The sequence below is a fragment of the Sinohyriopsis cumingii genome, chromosome 12, assembly GCF_028554795.1.
Source record: "Sinohyriopsis cumingii isolate HCF-2022 chromosome 12, ASM2855479v2, whole genome shotgun sequence".
In the NCBI taxonomy this organism is placed as follows: Eukaryota; Metazoa; Mollusca; class Bivalvia; order Unionida; family Unionidae; genus Sinohyriopsis; species Sinohyriopsis cumingii.
The window spans coordinates 80633876-80657475 of NC_142972.1; the positions used below are offsets into that span (position 1 = coordinate 80633876).

At 34.8% G+C, this 23600-nt stretch overlaps 1 protein-coding gene across 3 annotated transcripts in view; it reads left to right on the plus strand.

The window, feature by feature from the left end:
- Window positions 1-19052, plus strand: part of LOC149786822 (uncharacterized) — a 54675-nt gene extending 35623 nt beyond the window's left edge. For 2 of the 3 annotated variants that reach the window (XM_089977345.1, XM_089977344.1), the window contains 4 exons: window positions 1953-2042; window positions 6256-6343; window positions 11042-11103; window positions 15309-19052. In XM_089977345.1, coding sequence (XP_089833471.1) covers window positions 1953-2042; window positions 6256-6343; window positions 11042-11103; window positions 15309-15392 — 324 coding nt within the window. In that variant the 3' untranslated portion in view covers window positions 15393-19052. The remainder of the gene's footprint in view (window positions 1-1952; window positions 2043-6255; window positions 6344-11041; window positions 11104-15308) is intronic. The other variant, XM_089977346.1, reaches the window with a different exon arrangement.
- The last annotated feature ends 4548 nt before the right edge of the window (window positions 19053-23600 follow it).

Sequence of the window (23600 nt, forward strand, 5' to 3'; positions counted from 1 at the left end):
TGATTGTTCGCCCGTTCTTAATGATCAGAGGCAGGCCTGGGGCCAATTGCAATTGGAATCGATTACAATATGATCTATAATCCCAATCTTAATCATTAATTTCAGAAGCTCTATAAATGTAATCGTAATCGTCCTTTACTGACAGTGTAATTGCATGCAAGAAAAATCACTAGTTCTAAATAATTGTAAGAATAATAAACTTGTTCATACACAAAAGGCCATGAATGTTGACTATTACAATTAAGTTTGGATAATTTGTATGTAAATAATTGTCTATAAACATTTTCATATAGTTAAAATAGCTTGTTTTAGAGTTATACAATGTATGATATCTGCTTAGAACCAAAAAGCTTAAGAAGCAAATAAAAAGCAATCGTAATTGTAATCATGGTTTCCAGACAGAGTGTAATCGTAATCATAATGGAGCACCCATAACCGACACCGTGCCTAAGCTTTTGGTCAGTGAATGTACTCCCACCTTACCAGTTTCTAGTTTGTTTGCTGGATAAATTACCATCCCAATATGAAAATGATCAGATAAATCGTATTCATATTGGTGTATTGTTCAACATTGTTATATAAAATTCGTTTAGATTTTGGAAAATGAAATGGCGTTATTTCCTCATGTCATTTATAAATTGGTTAAATGTTTTTTTTTCTTCAACAGATAGTTGAAAATTGCCTGATGCTTCCCATGTGATAAGAATGTTTCAACTGAATAAATTCTATAAAAAATATATTTACCGTAATGGAACATTATTTGCTTCATCTCTAGCATGTTATGAAAGTTTCTGATGAAGAAAGATTTTCTTGTCCTGAACCTTTTTGCCTGCTTGTTTTCTTACCATGCACCTCATCATGATAAATATTGATTATGTAGCAACACAAGTAATTGATTTCAGAAATATAATTTTTCTATCTGCTTGAAATATTCATTCTTTATTTTGTTGATCGTTTGTATACTTAATTATGCACTGGAATCTTTCTTGCTTTGAGAAAAAACTTCATTTAAATGGAAGGGAGCAGTATTCATATATATCGTTTGTCGAGCCCATTCAGGTTTGACTTGACACAGTGATCACTGTGACGTCAGTGTGCATGTTCTTAATTCAGTCATTACATACAACCGTCCATTGATACGTATTAACACACGTTAGGGTGTGACCACTGATTAAAGTAAATCTGAAAGGTTTTATTCAGGCTAAGTTCAGTGCTATGAGTTTAGTAGATTATGCTGGTTATTAAAATGTTTTTGTTTGTTTTGTCTTGTTTTATATTTTCTCTCCAGAAGAAAAAGCGGACACGAGAAAAGAAGGTGTCAAATTTAATTTCCACAGTTTAAATAGCTTACTTTGCTACGACAGTCTGTTATACATGTTGCTAGCCAATACATTTGAGAATGAAATTCAAATAAAATTTGCTTTCTCCGAATGAATAATGGATGTAGCTCATGTCGTGGGCGAAAAACGTATGTATTTTCACACACTCGATCAAATATATCTGCCATTCGCTAGTTTCAGGCAAATATCATCTGCGATAGAAATGCGTCTTGAATTGAGAGAAACCTTTGTGTCAAGCTTTGTCTACATGATTTGACAGCATTGTGTTGTTTCCTAATTAAATGTGAATAAAGAAAACACATCCTAGTTGTAGCCCTATATAAGGTGGGATCAAGAAGTTGATACCAACAATTCGAAACATATATATGCAGATGCTTCCAAAGTAACTGAATGGCCCGACAAAATTTTATTTTAACATTTCAAATTTTATTTTATTCTGTAGACGAAAGCACAATAGCACACATTATAGTTAATTATTCATACAATGTGTATCCACATATTTGTGAGATAATATATGACTTAATCGAAGAGAGGTATGCCCCTCATTAGGTGGTGAATCTGATATCAGACTGTGAATGTTCAACACTATCTTAAATTCCTTCTTTCTTCAAGGGGCAAGGAAGATTGAGTGATGTCATGCATCTAAACAACGATTATGAAGTTGAACATGGGAGTGATATTGTAAAGGAATCTTCAGATACGGTAATATTAACAGAGATGGAAAAATATAAGTAATAGCTATGTCAACTATAAAGCACGATAACAAGAGAGGAAAGCAAAGACCATGAATCCTAATGTTGATGATTGTCAGTCTTTATGTACGAGATACATACATATGTTCTTGTGATTCAGGGCACGTAATTGTTCATGAATAAGTATGAAACAGGTAAAGTATCTATTATTTTCCAAATATGCTGATACATGATCAAAACTTTCTGATAATTCTTTTAATTTAATGACGTGTATCTCATTTACAGCGAGAAAGGCACATTTGGGATGGGATTTATGAATACTTTTCTATCACTATTTTTCACTTTTCTTGATAAAGGTATTACAGAGTAGGAAAAGATGGGAGAGAAGCAGTTAAGTTTGAAACTTGCCAGTCATGTACTGATGATGAATGATTGATTTATTGATTGATTTATTGGTTTTTTAACGGCGCATCAGCACTGTTAGGCTATTTAGCGCCAAACAAAGTGTTATTTATACAATCTTTTAAAACTTATAAAAGGTCCTATATCGACCAGCGATATAAAAGAACAAATGGTTGAAATTAAAAACGGTAAGATGGTAACGGTGCAAAATAAATCTTCCCGATCAACGGGAGATGTAAATGTTCTATGTTAATGAAAAAGTATGAAATGGTATTAAAATGGGACGGTATATATATTGCATAAAACTGCACAAGGTGATAGCATAAAAGTCAGAGTTTAGAATAAATAGTTACGGCTTTTAGGAACTCTGATGATGAATATTTCTCTTATAGAGTTGAATGATTAGGAATTGAATTTTAATGTTGGCATTTTTGCTGGTACATACATTTGAAATGAGTATTCTCTAGTTTTTTCGCAAGTTCCGACAACAAAACAATATTTACAGAAATGATTAGGGTCATATATGTATTTATAAAATCCTTTTCCGTATTCTGCAAACGCCTGAATATTTCACATTCCTAAGCAATCAATGTAAATGACAGTATTTTTCTTGATTTCTTTTAGAGAAGTATATATTGTGGTTTTGAGACAAAATGTCTGAAGTCATTTAACAAGCTAAGATGCACATTTGTGGATTTTAGAAGACATATGTCTACAAACAGTTACATATTTTTTTAATTTATTATACTGTACGTTGCTTGAATGTGCATAAAATGTGATTTATTTTTGCAACCAAAACAAGACCTGTCTCAGATGTTTTAGTAAAGGAAATTTAAAATAGATGATATATTCTGGATAGTCCATACTGAATTGAACAAAATATCTTTGAGATGAATTGGAATGGACTATTTTCATTTTAAAATATCAAGCATAATACCAATATATCTTATGATATTTTTACAGTGTATAAAGCTGCAGTAGTGAATAAGACCGATTCTGTATTTCAGATACAGGTGCCAATATACCCCTTGAGTTTTACTAAATTTTTGAAGTGTCATTTTAAATCTATGGTCTTGGCTTCTAACACGATTCATAGTTTTACCACATCTGTTTTAAGCCTATTCTTAGCTATTAGAAAGAGTCATGATCATAAATACTAATTTCCCTTTTTCACAATTGTAAATTGGCTAAGACTATTGTAGATATTAATCTATAACAAATTCATTTCTTGTAGAAAATTCAAATGCAATTTCCATAAGCTTTAAATGACAATTCTTCATTTGTTATAGTGATAAAATTTGTTTTGTGTTTCTTATTTCATAGAAAACTGTTTTACAAAAGTCTACTTTGTCAATCCGAAATTGTCTAAACATTTTGGCTCTTTCTGAAACCATTTTATAATTGTCATTGACATTCATAATATCATAATATCTAAGCTAAACAAAATAACCGTGACTTTTATTCCCATGCATGTTTTGATATTCTCTCCATCCATTAGTAACGTTGTGCATCTCCTATACAATTAAAGTCAAAGACTGAAAACTTTGGAATATGATTGAGGATAGTCTTTAAAAGTACACCGTAGTTATAGTTTAAGTATTGCAGGTTGAAATCCAAAGGTTGGTTTGTGTCATCTCAAGGCCAAGGCTATGATATGTGCATTGGGCTTTTGGGTTACTCTTAGACTCTTTGATCTTGCCCAGGGAATGGTCCCTGTTGGTATGTGTCACAACTTGGAATCTGTTGACATTTCAAGTCAATAAGCATATATTGGTCTGAAAGACAAGATAGAGAACTAGACATACCGGTATGAATAATACAGACTGTGGATCATGTCTCTTAAGTTGTGGACATGGAAACATTCAAAATCCACACCTTCTAACCTTATATTGGTTGAAGGACCTCACATCAGACACATTTACACTACAGACCCGGAGGAATGAGACTTGCTCTTGAGTGATCACAGGTGAAACTGTCAAGGTCCCTAGCCTTAAACTATGTATAGGTTTAACTGGATATTAAAAGCAAAATACTCATGTACAATATTGTAAAATTTGGCAATGCGTTATGCCATACCCCTAGCCATATCAATTGGACTCATGGTGATATTACATTGAGTTAAAAAAAGAGCACCATGATCAGTAAAACACCAAAGAATGGTTCTGAAGAACCTGGATACAAAAACTGTAAAGGTACAGTTTTTGCTTAACTGTTTATCTGTTTGCTTTTATTTTATCGGAGCCAGATATGATATAGGAGTTGGCACAGCTGCAATTGGCACTTCAATATAAGACAGCTCAGGAGATGGATTACTGGCAGATTTTAATATTAATGTCTGTCTCCTAGGTGGTCTCTGTGTCTGTCTCTTGTACTTCCTCCACAAATTCAGTGGCCATTTTGAATATCTTGTTATTGCTGCTTATTCTGAACTGAAAATCAGATACGAGCAGTTCACAAAAAGACTTTGGTATCTAATTGATCTTAAATAAATGTGCCAATCTGATATCCAATATGGCCACCACAGCAGTCATCTAAAAATCTTGCCAGTACTTCTCCTAGAAGGTCATATCAACATTGGGTTTTATGATGTCTAGTTGGTAATAAATGAAAATGGTGCTGATCTTTCATCCATAACAGCCACCATGATGGGCAGCCATCTTGAAGATCATGCTATTGATACTCCTAAAGGGGAAAGCCTTTCACCAGATCAATGTTATATCTAAAATGATGCAGATCTGATCTCTAATATGGCCATGGCAGCCATTTTGAAAACCTCCTCTTATATGGAAAGTCATATTGAAATGGGATTTTCACTTCCTGATGTGTCTAGTTTGGCATGAATGAAACTGATGCAGATCTGACATCCTGTGTGGTCACATGGTGATAATGTTGAAATTTTTGTTATTAAATTATTTATGTAGAATTGATAGTCATATCAACAAACAGTTTTTTTGTCGAAAGACTGATGATATTTAGTTGGTCCTACATGAAAATGGTGAACCACGGACATCCAATATGGCTGTCTGAATGAACACATTCAAAATCTTGTCGCAAATGCTCCTGAATGGATGAGCATATTGACATGGAATTTTCACCAAATGGTGTCTAGTTTGTCCTAAATGACAAAAGTACCAATATTTAATCAGTAATGCCACCACAGCGGCCAATTTTAGAATCTTGTTACTATTTATTATCAAAGATGGTTTCAACACTCAGCAATTGAAAAGAAGAAATAGTCTTATCTTGAACTAGGCTAGATCTTGATAAATCTTTAGGTTGCAGTAATTAACGTACAGGAAGCTTATGCTTAAACATTATTTGCATTGATTTATCGGATGAAATTTATACACATTTCATTTGGGCATTTTAGTTCGGGGAAATTTTGTTTGTAAAAAAAAAGAAGAAACAACAACACTGGTTAATTATTTCATCACCTATGGCTACCATGCCCAGTTGTCTTAATACTTACAGAACTAATTACATTCTATTCATAACTGAAATATAAACAAGAAGTTATTAATATGGTCAGAAACTTCAATTGTATGGATATGTAGGCAGTGTTCTCATTAACAGTCAGGAACTGACTTTATAACAATTTAATTGTATGGATATATGGACAGTGTTCTCATTAATAGGCAACACCTGACTTTATAACAATTTAATTGTATGGATATATGGACAGTGTTCTCATTAATAGGCAACACCTGACTTTATAACAATTTAATTGTATGGATATATGGACAGTGTTCTCATTAATAGGCAACAGCTGACTTTATAACAATTTAATTGTATGGATATATGGACAGTGTTCTCATTAATAGCAGACAACAGATGATTATGAGAATCCCCCAGAACCAGTAGGAGGAAGCACTGGGATCAAAGCCATCGCAATCTATGATTATGAGCCTCGTAAGTATCTGCATATGTTTGTCATCAGCAAGTTTCGTCATTAGCATGTGATTTCTTTGATTGAATCTGGATATATAATGCCCCATGTTTTTCTTGACTTGCTGCATTGAGTCATAGTTTACTGTATCAGTATAAAACTGTTGACCAAAGTCTAAAATGTGAGAGTTTAGGACCAGCATTTGGAGGTCCAAAAAGCATAGACAGGTAATACAGACAACTGAAAAAGTCACACATTTCTATTTCATGTTGCAGTTTCCATTGATTTGCTTGCAGAGAAAACTTTGCAATGTAAATTACACAGAATAACAAAGTAATAACTTCCAAGAGGTCCAGTGATATTTTAATCTCAGTACAGAGGATATAAATCCCTGTAGTTTTTTTGTTGCAGTTTCTAGTGATCAGCACAGCTTAAACATGATAGAGATTGCCTTTTTTGATGTCTCTACAGCAGTGTCATCTCCATTTTCTTATCTTCCATCCATACTTAGTTGCACAATGACTCCCAGTAAAATTGGAACTATGTGACAAAGCATTGCCAATGATCAAAAGTAGTGACAAAAACATGATCACAAAGAACATAATTTTTAAACATAAATTTTAAAAATTGGAAAATGTATATTCCTGAGTGCATACTCAAATTCAACAGAAGAAAGCTATGAATTTTTTAAATTTCTCCAGTGCTGTTTCTGCAGTTAATCTTGTCATCATTTGTTAAGGTCTATGTTAAAGGTTTCTCTGTATGGTTATAAGTTTTGAACCCAGGAAAGGATAACTGTCATAAAGAAAAATCAGCATGTCTACCCTTTTATATTCAGCTTCATTCCACCTTTTAGCTTCTAAATTAACCCTCACTAAAACCTTCATTTGTCAGTTCTGGAGACCGTTAATTCCCCATACCCCAATCACTACTTTTGTAGTTGGACCTTTAAAAGAATATTTGATTTTTGTCAGTTAAAAAGACTTCTTCCAGTCCTCTCATTTTCCAGAGTAAGTTCTGTGAAATTAGAACAAAATATCATGGCCATACTTCCTTGTTGTTGTTTTGTGGCTTAATGCCATATTTTTTAGGACAAGATAGGCTGAATTTGGCAAACAGTATAACTGGTGGAGCAAGAAACTGAGAACCCCATCCTGGCCCATGGGAAGTTACTGGCAAGCTTTCTCACATACCCACATTGGCTGAGCCCAAATCTTGAACCCATGCGGACAGGGGTAATATGGCCGTGATCGTTAAAGGCATGAACTTGAACATCTTGGCCACCTGAGGCCCACAAACGTCTTTATGTATAGATGGTTTGATGCATGTAGAGCTTTGTTGCAACACCCCATACTACCATACAAATATCTTGAGCTGGTTACTGGATAAAGCCTTCATTTTTTTCTGAAGAAATTACAGCCATACTTATACGTGTGATACGCACTGAAACCTCTCAAAAGTAATTTATCTTTTTAGATTTCCTTTTGACATTGTAAGCCTTACAAACACTCCAGTTAGACTATCCATCTATATTGTAAGCCTTACAAACACTCCACTTTAACTGTCCATTTATATTGCAAGCCTTATAAACATTGCAATTTGACAGTTTATTTATATTGTAAGCCTTATAAACACTTCACTTTGACAGTCCATTTATACTGTAAGCCTTATTAACATTGCAGTTTGACAGTCCATTTATACTGTAAGCCTTATTAACATTGCAGTTTGACAGTTTATTTATATTGTAAGCCTTTAAACACTCCACTTTGACTATTTATATTTTAAGCCTTATAAACACTTCAATTTGACAGTCCATTTATGTTGTAAGCCTTATAAATACTGCAATTTGAGTCCATTTATATTGCAAGCCTTATAAATACTGCAATTTGACAGTATATTTATATTGCAACCCTTATAAACACTCCACTTTGACAGTCCATTTATATTGCAAGCCTTATAAATACTGCAATTCGACAGTGTATTTATATTGCAACCCTTATGAACACTCCACTTTGACAGTAAATTTATATTGCAAGCCTTATAAACACTGCAGTTTGACAATTCATTCATACTTGACAATCTGTGTTTATTGCAACTTGATCATTAGTAAGTTCCCTTGCTCAGTGCATAAATATCTTGAGTTCAAAATTTTCAGCAATTTTACACTGCCTTCATCAGTGACTAATGTTGATCACATGACTTATTTATGATCCGAGCAAGGGAAATTACTAATGATCATGAGCTATCTTGAGCAAAGATACAACCTTTTCAGCTGTATCTGTGAAACTTGTTCTACACTGTTAACTGTCTAATCATATTGGTATTAATTGATAACAAGAGAGTACTAGATAAAGCAGCCAATGCTGCTCTGCAGTGAGCCATTTCTAAAAGGAAGATCTTATACAGTAACTTTAAGTATTAGTCTGGATTTTTGATCTCCTTTCAAAATATGTAGAATGAAAACTCAACAGAAAGTCTTTATGACATCAAAACCATCACTGGAGAAAGTCATAATATGTACAAAATGAATTCTAGAGATGAGGTGATATTGTGTCATTTATATATACGACACATGACACATAGACTCTTACTTACTTTCTGAAGGGTGAACCTCATCAGAGTGCATGCTTTGCTTGTTATTGCTACTCCTTCTGAATAAAGGGTCATATGAATAGGGAGTTTTTACTGAAAAAATTCTCATGATGTCTAGTTGCTCCTAAATGAAAAGGGTGCTGACCTAACATCCAGTTAGGCCACCACAGCAGCTGTTTTGAAAATCTTGTTATTGCCACTCCTTCTAAATGAAACGTCATATCAGTGTAGTGTTTTCATGGAAAGACATGATAACTAGTTGGTCTTAAATAATTGGTTGGTTGTTGCGGTTTAACATTGTTTTTCAGCACACAATAAGATACACAGTGTGGTCAGTATAACTGGTGAAAGAAGAACCCTGGAAACCCTGGTAAGAACCACGGACAGACGTTTTATATTCCTACTTTCCCAGTGACACTTGGGCAAGATCAAGGTTATCTGAAAGTGAAAACTTATATGTGTCAGTCAAGGGAGCAAGCAAGATGTATAATTCCATAGAATTTCTTGTTATATACAACTAAACCAGCTGGTGGTTGTAAATATGAAAGGAACATTCAATTATATGGGTTACATTGTCCAATAATTGTATGCCTTCTGTTGATGACTCAATGCAGTGGCTATGGTCCTCACTTAAGTAATAAGCATGCAGTTAATCTCGGGTGGAAACCAATCACATTTTGTCCTTTTGATGTTAAAGCTAGTGTGGTAATTCCTCATCTTAAATGTAGTGAGTAACGATTGTATGGTAATCGCTCCAGAGTGCCTGTGTTTAAACTGTTGAAGTATAGGGCCAAACTGTTAGAATCTGACATTTTTGGAAAGATGATAAATTAATAAATTAACATTCAGGTTGGCCTTTAATTGTCAGGACTTTCAGAATTTAAAGAAACTTGAATTTTGTGGAAAGCAAATGGAACACAAGTACATATTTCTCCATCCAATCCAGGTTAGCTTGTTAGCATAAACTGGCAAAAAGACCTTTTGATCTAGATGAAATTAGCAAGAATGTTCATGTTTATATGTATATGTTCAGATTATACTTTCATGCCAAAATCAGTCTTTTTCAATCACCTTTTGGACAATTTCTGAAAATCATGTTTGCTTGAAGCCAGGTAAATGAAATCAAATATGCAGGTGGCATAGTGGTCTCAAGAGCTCTTCTTTATCGATCACTGTCATCACACGTCTGTCCATGTGGGTTCGAGTCTCGGGCCTGTTAAATGTAGTATGTGAGAAGGCTTGCCAGTAGCTTGCATGTGTTGGTGGGTCTTACTGGGATTTTACAAGGTTCTTGCTCTAACAGTTATACTGGCCACCGTGAATAGCCTGTCTTGTGCTGAGAAAAAATAGCTTCAAGCAAACTATAATAACAATTTCAGTGATTCTCACAAATCTAATAAGGTTTTCTTTACTTTATGGGATTTGGTTTTGTTTTTTACTTTGCTGTTGCTTTGGGGGACATATTTGTTTTATTTCTTTTAGTTGTAATTTGTTATTTACATTATACAATATAACCTTTTATTACTCTCCTAAATTCTTATTGTCTGAAAAGTGATACGCTCAGCAGTAATACATTGTATAGGTTTTATCACAGCAATTTTTAACCCCACAAAACATATTATGCTCATGTGGGGATATTTAAAGATTATGATATAAAAAAAAAAAATTGGTATTTTTGTTGAGTTCAGTAAATAATTTTTTTCAGTTGGCCTCCACTTGATGTCAGCCAATATTTTGTTTCACAACTCAGTAAAACAATGTGCTAAACTCAACAAAATCCCATCTAATATGTTTGTTTAAAAATGGCATACATTTTCTTTTATACAGGGAATTACCGGTACGATATATGCTCACTTATAAATACAAGCAACATAGACCCTGATATGCTCTCAGATAATAAGCCAATAGACCCAGGTCTGTGTTTTTTGTACTGATTACTCCTAACAAACTGTATAGGTCTATATCTGCCAGTGCATTATGCAATGGCAGATCTGTGTGTGTGAAGTCTGTAGTTGGACTCAACTTATATATGGTGTTTATACCATTTTCATAAAAATACATTGTACTACCTTGTTAATGAAACTGTATTCTCAACAATGGTAAAATTTAAATTGAGCTTATATTTTTAGCTGATGATGATGATGATAAGTTGACACTTGACGCTGATGACATCATAACAAATATAGAAATGGTGAGTAAGCAGAAAAGCATTCTGGCAAATTTCTGAAACAAGCTAGATTCTAGTATGAAGTAAAACTATTGAAAATATGAAGAAAAGAAAATTAACAAAATAATGTATATAATTTGATAATGATTGATTAAAATGTGAATGGAATTGCAAACAAATCATTGAAGCTGACTTATTATCATTTCCAAATTATGTACTTTTGCCATGTCAGTCAATTGATGAAAATATATACATGCTTCAGATGCTTAGATATTGTCTCCTTTGATTCCAGCTGTCTGTACTTGGCAGAGTTAGAGTTATCCATCAAATGTAAAATTTGATCACATTAATATTAGGATTACCAGCTGCTACCTGTGAATCTAGGGATCCATGAAAGATGAAAAGTCTTTGTGTTTACAAAAGGGAAATAACTCTTACAGGGTACCTCCCCTTTCTACTGACAAGAAGACTAACTTTACACTGATATGTTAACAGTTTTAAACTTTCACCTAATGCTGTAATATGGACCTCCAGGAATCCAGTCTATTTTATCTTTAAATTCAATAAATCACTTCTTTATTTCAGTGCTATAGTGAATCACAATGTTGTTTGTCTGGTGCTTACAACATTTTCATGAAATTTGCAAGACTTTATTTTGATTTTGCATTTATTGTACTATTTGTTATTGACACTTTTGTTTATGATCAGTAACATACAGTTTCACAATTTAAAATGTTTGGGTGCAGTAGTTTTCCATAATTACACTTCATAATCGTTTTATTAATGTCAATTGACATTTATTTCAGCCATGTATATCTATTTGTTTTACACACCTGTTAGTTTTCTGTCATCATTACAGCAATGATAACAAGAAGTGTAAACAGTTCATAGTTGTGTCTGATGTACGTAAGATTTATATATTGTGTCCTAAGTACATATCAACACACATGTTCTCTTTGGTCTGAATATATGTTGTCCAACATTGTGAATAAATGACTCAAGGGAAGCCCAAAACAAGCACAGAAGTCTTAAGCAAAGGTGGACATGCTACAAAAGGAAAGAGAGCTCTTACTTATGAAGTGGGAGATGGAGGTAGTACAAAAACCATATTCACTTGGCTTATATTCCAGGGTCTTTCTGGCCCCAAAATCCAATGGAAAATTGAGACATGTAATATGCCTAAGCTAACTCAATCAATTTATTTCTGCAAACAAACCTGCTGTATTACCTTAAAGACCCATTAAGCTTTAAAATGCTATGTTCTTCCACTTCCACCAACGAAATGGTTAGTTCCAAATGTGATATATATTCATTTTGCTATACAGATAAGCATATCTCTTGGTCAGACTGGATCTGATACAGATCTGACAATGCTAACATCATGGTTGCCATTAACAACTCTGTTGTGACTTTGGTTTGCTCAGAGAATACAGCAGGAAAACTTGGACAACAGTTGTCTCTAGTGAGTGCAAAGATGAACACTAATGACATCTGAATTACCTTCAAACTCCATACTGAACTACTGAGAGCAGCAAACACTACATCAAATTAAGCATATATTTGGGAATCCAATGGATATGAAAGACAGAAATTTGATGTATGTTTTTATATAATGTATTAAAATAATTTGCTTTGATCAGTGATCATTAAAATAAAATGGGGCAGCTGTGATTGTCATAAATATTTCAGTTTGTGTTCATTCTAAATCGAGTTCTGGCATGTCAGGAAAAGCACCATGTATTCACTTAGAAAACACAGCTGCTTCCATCACTTTCTTTCACCTATGACATCTGGTTTATGGAGGTTGTGAAAGAAAATAATGATTAAATCTTATATTGTAGGTGATCATGAATGAAAATGTCCCCTTGATTATGTAGGTGCCTGAATATTGTAGAGACCCTGAGCTTAGTTGACCCCACAAGTTAAAGTATGTTAATATTAACAGCATAAAGATTATGGCAGAGACTTTAATGTTTATAACACATGAGATGTTGTTTTGCAGTGATCTACATGTTCGCCATACAGTGGCACAAATGTTCTGTCATTCTGCATGTGAGCCTTTCATGTATTGCATGTGACATTTGAGGGTTACAGGAATTAGTCAAAGCAGACAATTGAAATTGCCTATAATTTATTTACATGTGCTGTACAAAATCAAAGGGAAGATCAATTGCAGCATGCTTAGAAGTTCCAGTATGATTAAATTGATATGGATTCATGGCTAAACAGGACGATCTGTTACACTCAGTGGTTTGCATGTGGTTTCCATAATCAGTGGAACTAATTTCAGTAGTTGTAATTTGAACTTAAGGCTTGTCAATATTGGCTATTATTCCTCAGACAGTACTTTGTGAGATGAATTCAAGGTACACATACTTCATTATTATGCCAAGTCCATCATAGTTAGATCCATAGCTGATGAAAATAAAGACTAAATGGTACAATTTATAATACTGTGAGTAGTGGGAGAGGAGGGGTAATAAGGAATTATGAAATTAATGTAGATATAAATGATTGTGAGAATAATATTAATAGTAAGCTTCTGATAATCAGTTCCTACACTTCCATTCTTATCCAGTCCTTGTAGTGGGATATAGGTTTCGGTCTCCTTTCCATCCCTGGGGTCCCTGGCAAGGGTCAGAGGTCAAATAGACACAAATATCAACTACAGTGGCATTTTGTTAATATCTTTTTTACCAAACTTTAAGTATATTGTCATAGCATGAGGACATATGTAACAGTTTTAGGTTACAATCCATGTAGCAAGGCTCAGGTGAAGGTCTGGGTTTGAGATTGATGTGGATTTGTAGTTTAAAGCTTGGAGATTTGCCTTAGTGAGTCATGTAAGTAGCTATGGCATTTAGCTGCTCAAGCTGACATCAATATTTTTACACATCCAGGTCATCGTACCATACACCTGTGACCGTTGTTTGTCTTTTCAATGATATTCATTTTTTTAATTTGTCAGACTTGAGACACTAAATATTCAGAATATACATTCAACATGTTTGTCTTATCACACCTGTTTCACCTACACATGTTGACATGAGGTAGTCTGTGCTTGTAATGAAGGACATCCCATTGCATGCCCTACATTTGTTTATATGAAGTAGTCTGTGTTGATAATGAGGGACATTTGGTTTGCATCCCCTACAACTATTCACATGAAGTAGTCTGGGTTTGTAATGAGGGCCATCCCACCTGCATCCCTACTCTTGTTGACATGGATTAGTTTGTGTTTGTAATAAGGGCCATCCCACCTGTATCCCCTACTCTTGTTGACATGGATTAGTTTGTGTTTGTAATAAGGGCCATCCCACCTATATCCCCTACTCTTGTTGACATGGATTAGTTTGTGTTTGTAATAAGGGCCATCACACCTGTATCCTCTACTCTTGTTGACATGGATTAGTTTGTGTTTGTAATAAGGGCCATCACACCTGTATCCTCTACTCTTGTTGACATGGATTAGTTTGTGTTTGTAATAAGGGCTATCCCACCTGTATCCCCTACTCTTGTTGACATGGATTAGTTTGTGTTTGTAATAAGGGCCATCACACCTGTATCCCCTACTATTGTTGACATGGATTTGTTTGTGTTTGCAATGAGGGCCATCCCACCTGTATCCCCTACTCTTGTTGACATGGATTAGTTTGTAATGAGGGCCATCACACCTGTATCCCCTACTCCTGTTGACATGGATTAGTTAGTGTTTGTAATGAGGGCTATCCCACCTGTATCCCCTACTCTTGTTGGCATGGAATTTAGTTTGTGTTTGTAATGAGTGCCATCCCAGCTGTATCCCTGGTCTCTTGTTGACATGGATTAGTTTGTGTTTGTAATGAGTACCATCCCAGCTGTATCCCTGGTCTCTTGTTGACATGATTAGTTTGTGTTTGTAATCAGTGCCATCCCAGCTGTATCCCTGGTCTCTTGTTGACATGGATTAGTTTGTGTTTGCAATCAGTGCCATCCCAGCTGTATCCCCATCTCTTGTTGACACAGATTAGTTTGTGTTTGTAATAAGGGCCATCCCACCTGTATCCCATGCTCTTGGTGACACGGATTAGTTTGTGTTGGTAATGAAGGCCATCTGACCTACATCCCCTACACTTGTTGAGATTAAGTACTCTGTGTTGACCATTTCATTGACATGTACTTTAAAAGAAAGCAAGTTTATATTACAGGTAACATGCATGGTTTAATATGTTCTTATTCTTGTGTTTCAGATTGATGAGGGATGGTGGCGGGGAGAGTGTGGAGGAAAAGTGGGACTGTTTCCCGCTAATTATGTGGAAATCGTGCAAGAGTAGGTCATACACTGGTCCACACCAAAACCATTAGACAGATATTATTATTGGCTTATACAATTCATTCATTACAACCAATTACCTGAATGAACATTATCATCTTTGTATGAAACATTTTGCTGTCATTATCACAAGGAGATTTGCAAATTATTTTAATACCATTTAATGTCACATGTAACAGATGTTTTTGTATGGGAATTTTTTGTATTAATTTACCGTTATTGATAATGAGTAAAATTACATCTTATTTATAGGTGAACATCAATTATTTCTTCACAAGTAAATCAATGAATAAAATATTGCTTCCACGTTGTTCAAAGGTAAAAATAACTTGCCCCAAAATCTTACTGAAATTTGTTAATGTTGTGAACAAAAGAGACAGTATACTGTCAAATACATTGCAATATGTGCTAATCGCTTCTATTCAATAACATGTTATTATACTATTGTTTATTCCCAAGTTATGAATAATATTACTTGTATCATATATAATATAAATGGATATTGAAATTCATCATTATGAGAAAAATTCATGTTTCAACAGCAGTGATAATGACTGTATCAGCAATGTGGTGATATCAGCTCTGGAACTATTTTCTTTTGCAATGTAGAAAATATATCTACCCTTAGATAGTATGTAATCTTCATAGATAACTCGTTCTTCTTTTCTCATTCTATGGTTTCTGAAGATCATAACACTCTTGAACATGAGCCAAGGATTGTGTTTCCACTATTAGCCAATCAGAAATGAGCATTCAAGTGTAATGCCATTACTGATTGGTTGAAACAAAATTGCAAACTGAGACTTCAGCTTAGAAGTTCTATGATCTCCAGGACACATCATAATAAAACTTGACTCAAAATCATGCTTGAAAATATTCTGACCAATCAGAAGGCTGCAATTGTCAATCTAGAACAATATTACCAAGTCTAGAAAACAAATATTACTCAATTCATTTTTTTAATAAAAAAGTAGAAAGTATAATTTGTTGAACAAAAACGATTATTAAAAGCATTAAATTTAGAAGAAAAATTTGTACAAAGTTGTCCAAAATTTTAAATTTCAATGTTTTTTTATTGATATATTAATATTGTATACTCTTTAAGAGTGTTAACCTATCACATTTGCTTAGACAATTGGGGGAAAGTTTTGTGCAAATCGATATTTTCTATCTTGAAATATGTAATATAAAAGAAAGCAAGCAGCTTTGCCATTCATGACAATGCAATGTTTCCATATTTTCTTATATCTTGTAAAAATATATAGATGTCTCTATGTACACTTCCTAGCTTTCCCGTGAAATTTATGATCATATGTTAAACAAAACTAAAATTTACAAAAAGCTGGACTTTGAATTCTTTGATTTGGATGACACTGACTGTTTGTAGAAGACCTTTTAAAGTTGCCTTTGATATATTTAATAAATGGATATACTAGTTGTGTTTCTTACTATTTTTGACAAAATGAAAATACAGACTTTTTCACTTAAATAAAGTTGATGGTTATTGAACAGTAAATAGTTAATCTTTTTTACACTTGACAATATATACTCATATGCTTGAATCCACAAAGATGTACATGACATTCTTTGAATTTGACAACTGTGCATATTAATAATGTATACATTTGTATTTGATATAGAAAAAGTTTAAATCATTCCAAATTGAGTGAAAAAGGGCTTTAATTTTCTATCAAATGATCAGCAGAGAATCATTTACATAACATGTATGTACATAAATGTTGGTATTTGTTACAATAACAAAGGTAATTTGCACATATTATTAGATACTGTATGATTAATGTACAGTAGAGAAATTGCAGTTTAAATATTGTCCTGTGGAATCTGATAATTTATGTCTTTTCTCTGCCTCTTATAAAATAATTAATGTATTACTAAACACTTTCCTAGAAACTTTGCCAATCTGTCCGTTATAAATTTGTGCCATGTATTTTGAAAACATTTTTAGCTTTTAAGTCAACTAAGGCTCAAAACAATAAATTATATTCTGATATTAGGAATGCATCTTCACCATTGAAATGTAGCAGCCATCAAGTGGAATATAAATTTAAGAAAACAAAAGTTACATCAAAAAGTCTAATTCTAAATCTGTTGTGAACAGAAAGATAAGTTTTTAATTCTTTATTCTCAAGTTTGATTTTTATGTACAACAGTGACTTGCAACATCTGACATTGAATATTCCTGGTGCATAAACATGGTATCATGTGACACCTTTTAAATAACACTTAGTTCTGCTTCTTTTCATAGATATGGTTTTTGCATTAATAATCAGTGGCAATATAAAAAATATAAATAAACTTCCATTCCTCTTATGTCTGTAATTATGAGTCTTTGGTGATGTAAGCTATTTTTGTTTTGTTATAAATATTCAGATGTTAAAGTTTTTTGATCTTTTGCATTTACATACATCATCCTTTAACAGTGTCTTCTGCTCATATGCTCAGCTGCTTTGATACTTTTAGTCTTTTACAGGCAGAGTATCAGATTTTCATTTTTCATGTATGGGTGTTTTATTGATTTAGTCACCTATCTTGCTGGAGAAACAAGCACCTGTATGACTAATTTGGCCAGTTTTACATTGTTCATGACTGCACTCAGTAAGAAATGGTACTTTTCCCAGGTTATAAATCAATCAGAAATCAAGAAATCATGCACTTCTCATCAAGATGAACATGCTTTAGTAGATTCACTGTCAGAACCATCTGATGAAGATAATTTGAGAGAGACTTTGAAGCAAGTTTGTTAAAAATTATTGAATGGGCTTTCATCTGCTATACAATGCTACAATTAGTTAGTTCTATAAGCAAAAATTGGTGATATTCACTATTATTGCAGAGACATTTCCCAAAGACCAGTAGTGATGGCTTCTAACTAGACAGGTTATGGTATCATATCATAGTATCTAGAACATGCGTGTCCACCATTTTGTGTTTCTTTTACTTTTACAGAGATCTAGAGCATTTACACAGTATTTTTTCTGTTTAGGGCACTGAATAGATGGATAAGGTATGAATATATTTGAACCAGTCAATTAAATTACATCTGAGTTTTAATTCCTTTAGTATTCTCCACTTGAAACTATACAACAAGGAATCAGTGCTTTGAACACCACAATCAGGTGCATAATTATATTTTTATATTACCTACTCCCCGAGTGGCCGAGTGGTCTAAAGTGCTCTCCGTTACGGATCACTCCCATCTCACCTCTGTCTGCGTGGGTTCGAGTCTCAGATTCGGCCAATGTGGGTATGTGAGAAAGCCTGCCAGTAGCTTCTCGAGGGTCGGTGGTTCTTTCCGGGGGTTTTCCCGGGTTCTTCCTCCACTATTAATACTGGTTGCCATGTATAGCCTATCGTGTGCTGAAAAATGGCGTTAAACCTCACAACAACACCAACAACAAAAAAATATTACCTACTTTTTATGCTTGTTCAGATCAGCATGGCTAAGATATAATCTTGTCCATATCAGTTAGATATAAAGCAGCTTGTGTTCTCATAGTGCTTTTCCCAGTTGCTTCAAGACAAATTATGTTGGGCTTGTTTGTCAATTTTTTTTACTCATTTGAATATGATGCTTGCCAAATTTTAAATACTAGTTTGTATACTGTATATGTATATTTGATGAACTGACATCTGTGCTCTGATGCAATAAATACAAGTGACTATTTTTCTTTTTCGTTTTCTTTCTTTCACAGTTAACCTTTCAACTGTACCCATAATTAAAGGGAAAATCAGGGCTAAGTTTTATATGTACTTAATAGAGCTGACTTTATTTATTACTTCTTTAAAATGGAGAAATCAGCTTTAAATTTCTCAGTTTTTTAACAGGATATTTGACCAAGCACTTCCAGTTATTGCTAAGTTAGAGCTATCAGGTCTATTAACTAAACATGATTGTCATAACTTTGTGTGTGTGTGTGTGAGAGAGAGAAAGAGAGAAAGAGAGAGAAATAGAGCATATGTGTATACATGTACTAGTTTTGCAGTTGTTAGTAAGTGAACTGCTTTCATTTTCAGTTGAATATCTTCTCTGCTGAGTATAAATAAGGATGCTATGATGGTTTAATATCAATTTGACCAGATTTCCATCACTTCGGTGACTTCTTCTGCATACCAGTAGATTGTCCCACTATATGTGAATTCATACGGGCACCAGACAAACTTAACTGTCCATTTCACCATCTTATCCATCCATCTGGATCTGAAGACAATCATCCAGCTGGCTGCCAATCTGATATTCAAGCCCCTTTGCCAGCATTGTTTCCAGCTATCAGTAATGGCAAGACAACTCATATCACTTTCCAAGCCACCAGTTCAACCAGTGAACATGATACCTGATGTTCTCCATGTATAATTTATGTATATATGTAGGATAGATACCATATTGCACACAGGAACAATGGCAGAGCTTTGTTCATGCCACTGAAAATGATTTATGCTGACATGGACGTGATGTCTTATGAGGACAGTCTCCACAGTAAGAATCAGGTCAAGCTCAACCAGTTGGCATACTCTGACTCTACTGTTGAGTTTATGAGTTTATTTTGTGGGCAGGTGTTGAGTAGATTTGTATACTCATATTTCTGAGTGTCCACAGACACCATATGCGAGCCAGATATATAAGGTTAAGTTTCAGTAGATATGGAAGATGTGGAAGAATTCCACTGCATCACTCTACTGCTGCTGCCCATAATGGTTAAAAATATACACCATCTTCTACAGGACCCATTATATTGGAAGGCTTCCTTTTCTGAGAGCCAGTTACCAGCGCCATTTTGGCTAGCTGGTACCGCACATACTCAAACTCGTAAAGTGCTGACTTGCCAAAAATGGATAAGAACAGTACAGCAGTTAATGTGTGAGCCAAGCTGTTTTATTTGGTGGATCACCATGAGTTCACTTGTAAATTGATGCAGAACATAGTGACCACTTCATCAGTGCTTGATCTGGTGTCTTTAGTACATTCACTCCTTGCCAAAGGATAAGGCAGTGATTATACTTGGCATCCACTCCGGCATTGCCAAAGTGATTAACAGAGCCCTGCATAACTCTATGGCCAGTGCCAAGACTGCTTCATCCAATTCACATGAAGTGATACAACTTAACATTCTCTGCTCATCATCACATAAACGTCACCTTTTTGGCTTGAGTGTCATTGCCCTTTGGTACGCCATTGCATTTGGTTTGGCGACCGTACTGAAGACGAAAGGGGAGATGTGTAAACTAAGCAAGAGCAGCAGTTTAAACCACAATCGAACTTAAGTTTTAGAGGCAGTTTAGAAAAAGGGATAGAAATTCTTTCCATCCCCATACCTCTCTATAATTGCCAATGTCTTGCCACTCGTACCATCCGTTGACAACCTGCCAGACTTCGTTTTTTTGGCAGATTTGAATCGACCCTCTTCCGCAAAGTGAATAGGCGAGCTAAACTATTTCAGTGGGGCTTTGATTTCTTTTATCCAGCTTCCACCCCTTTCGCCTTCCCCCACCATGGCCGACATTACGACCGATCTGCAGAAGGCTAGAGTTTTACAGACGGAGATCTGCTCTTTATTTGCTAAGTTGACGAAGGAGGAAGTTTTCAAGCCAAAGTCACAGGAGTTTTATTTCAGGCTTTTTCTAGTGCCCAAGTCAACGGGAAGTGCAGGCCGGTCATAGATCTCAGTCGGCTTAACAAATAAAAAATGGAGATGGCAAGGTCGATGATTCGATCAGAAAATTAGACTGTTTCAAGTATGTCAATTAAAGTGTTCACGACTGTTACGAAAAATGACATAATATAGTTATATAAGAGGCATATTTAATAAATAAAAATATTATTAATAAAACCATTAAAAGAGTAATGGGTCGAAGATACACACACGAGGAACCCTTTCTGAAATTCAGCCAACTATTCAAGACACCATGCATCTTAATTTGATGCTTTGATTCATTGATAGCCCAGCACTGATCCATCTGACAAACAATAAGCCCTTAGCTCGCGAATGAGAACATCACGAGCGAGACGATCAAAAGCCGTAGATGTATTAACCAGAATTGCAGTCGTCAAGTAAACTTAACAGAGTGGTTTTCAGTTTTTAAGGCACGATCTCCACTGAATAAACCACTCAGAGATTACCGTTTGCATGGACAGCAACTTGCACAATTATTAGCTAACCTGTTGATTTGCTTCACCAGACTCGGTGCAGCTGAAGTATAGAGTAGAAATTACTTCATATGAACATTGTAGAAATGAAGGCTCTAGTAAATGTTTTTCATTTCTGGAAGGATCAGCTCAGTGGAATGCAAATTCTCATAACGTGAGACAACTCTGTGGTACTTTTCACCTCCTCAAAATGGGATAGGTGTGTGGCTCAGGGACTTATGTGTTTTGGTCTAAAATGCTTTTTACTAGAGCGACATGCTCAAGATCACCGTCTAGATCAGAAACATGTCCAGGCAAGCATAATGGTAATCCATCGATAGCCCTTTTTTTGCGATGAGGTGATACTACAAACTGCCTACCGTCGTCTCTCAAGTCCCAAATCCAAAAGCCTGGGCTGTTGATGTTTAATTGGTTGGAGCAGGTTTTGGGGCTACTCCCCAACTGTTCTGGTACTGATGGCAATGCAGAAAATTAGTGGCCAGACCCTGAAAAGTAGTTATAATAGTCCCTTTCAGATGTGGACTAGTCATTTGCTTGATGTAGCTATTGACCAGGCACATCATAACGAGGAATAACCTGTTAAAATAATCCTATCCTCAGGTATTTAGTCTCTGCCCAGACATGTTTCTCTTTTACACCAGGATCTCGTCAAAAAACCTGTAACCTTTGATCATGGAAAAAATCACAGGAGCTATAATACCCTCCACCTTAAATACCTACCAGGGAAAGTTGTGTGCTTCCAGTGAGTAGTGGATATAGTCCATTTAAATATCACGATATCACAATTGGTTATATTCTCAAAATATCTGGAGAGGGATAAGATAGATTCCATTGCCTGATAGGGTTGCACTTTATGACTTCCGACACAGTGATTAATCATGGTACATGAGGTGTTAACCACGACAAGAACCTGCTTGCTGACCATCCTTAGCTTCGGTATGCAGGGTGAGCAAGTTCCAGTGGACCCGAATATCACTCAGCGGATATATCGCATAAACAACTGCCGTAATAATATGGTTTGTCAATTCCAGTTAGTTTTCGTGGTTTTGAAATTTTATTTAATATGACAATATGTCCAGCGTGATGTAATCGAACAGGATCAAGTTTGTCACGGATAATCCAGATATCGTCTACTTCCGCAATAAATTTTACTGTAAAAATATTTTTTTTGTGAGTTGGTAGAATGTCAAGATAATTACTAATCGTTGCTCGATTGTCATTCATTGTAGCATCGACGTTTTGTATAATTCTTAATGTTGTCCACACATGAGGCGCACTATCGCTGTGAAACTCTCGCGGTTTCACGGATACGATTGATTAAAGTCTTGTTCGTCAAATAAATATCAACCTCAGCTCGCCTTGACAATTCAGTGCTTATTCTGTCAAGATCAAAACTGGCTTTAGAGGGCTTGATAGCAGATAATCTCGTAAATTCCTCCATTTTATAATTAAAGCAAATATATTTTTTAATTAAAGTTTATTATATAATGATTCAAACAAAGAGTAACTGTAAGTGGTTGATGATTGGTTCTGCAATTCCTTGTAATCGGTCTTGCATACATTAATTCTGTGGATCTCACATGCAAAGCGTGCGGCGCGGAAGTCTAGGACCAAAACCATGTTTGAAATGTGGTGTTGGGGTTAGAGGAAAAACGCAGCTATGTGTAGAAGCGGTGGCAAAAAATACAGAGAGCTGACAAGGTATTATGAGTAAAAATAACGCAGGGAACAGAGTTGCTGGTATAAAAACGCTGAAGAGTATCTTGCCAGATTTTTACACTAACAATAAAATATTTATTTAGACAAATAATATTATATAAACGGAGCAAAATGAATTTGTGACGCATCCCATCATCAAGAATTATAAGACATCTCATGATGGTATCATCAGGAACTGTCGACTAAAACAAAACAGTCGACGGTATCATTAATACTGGGTATCTCATATTCTCTGCTGGGGTAAACATATTTATTTTCTAAATTTGTTTATGAATGTTTCCACGCATTAATCGAAGACGGATTTGTGATTGATCATATCGACGACAA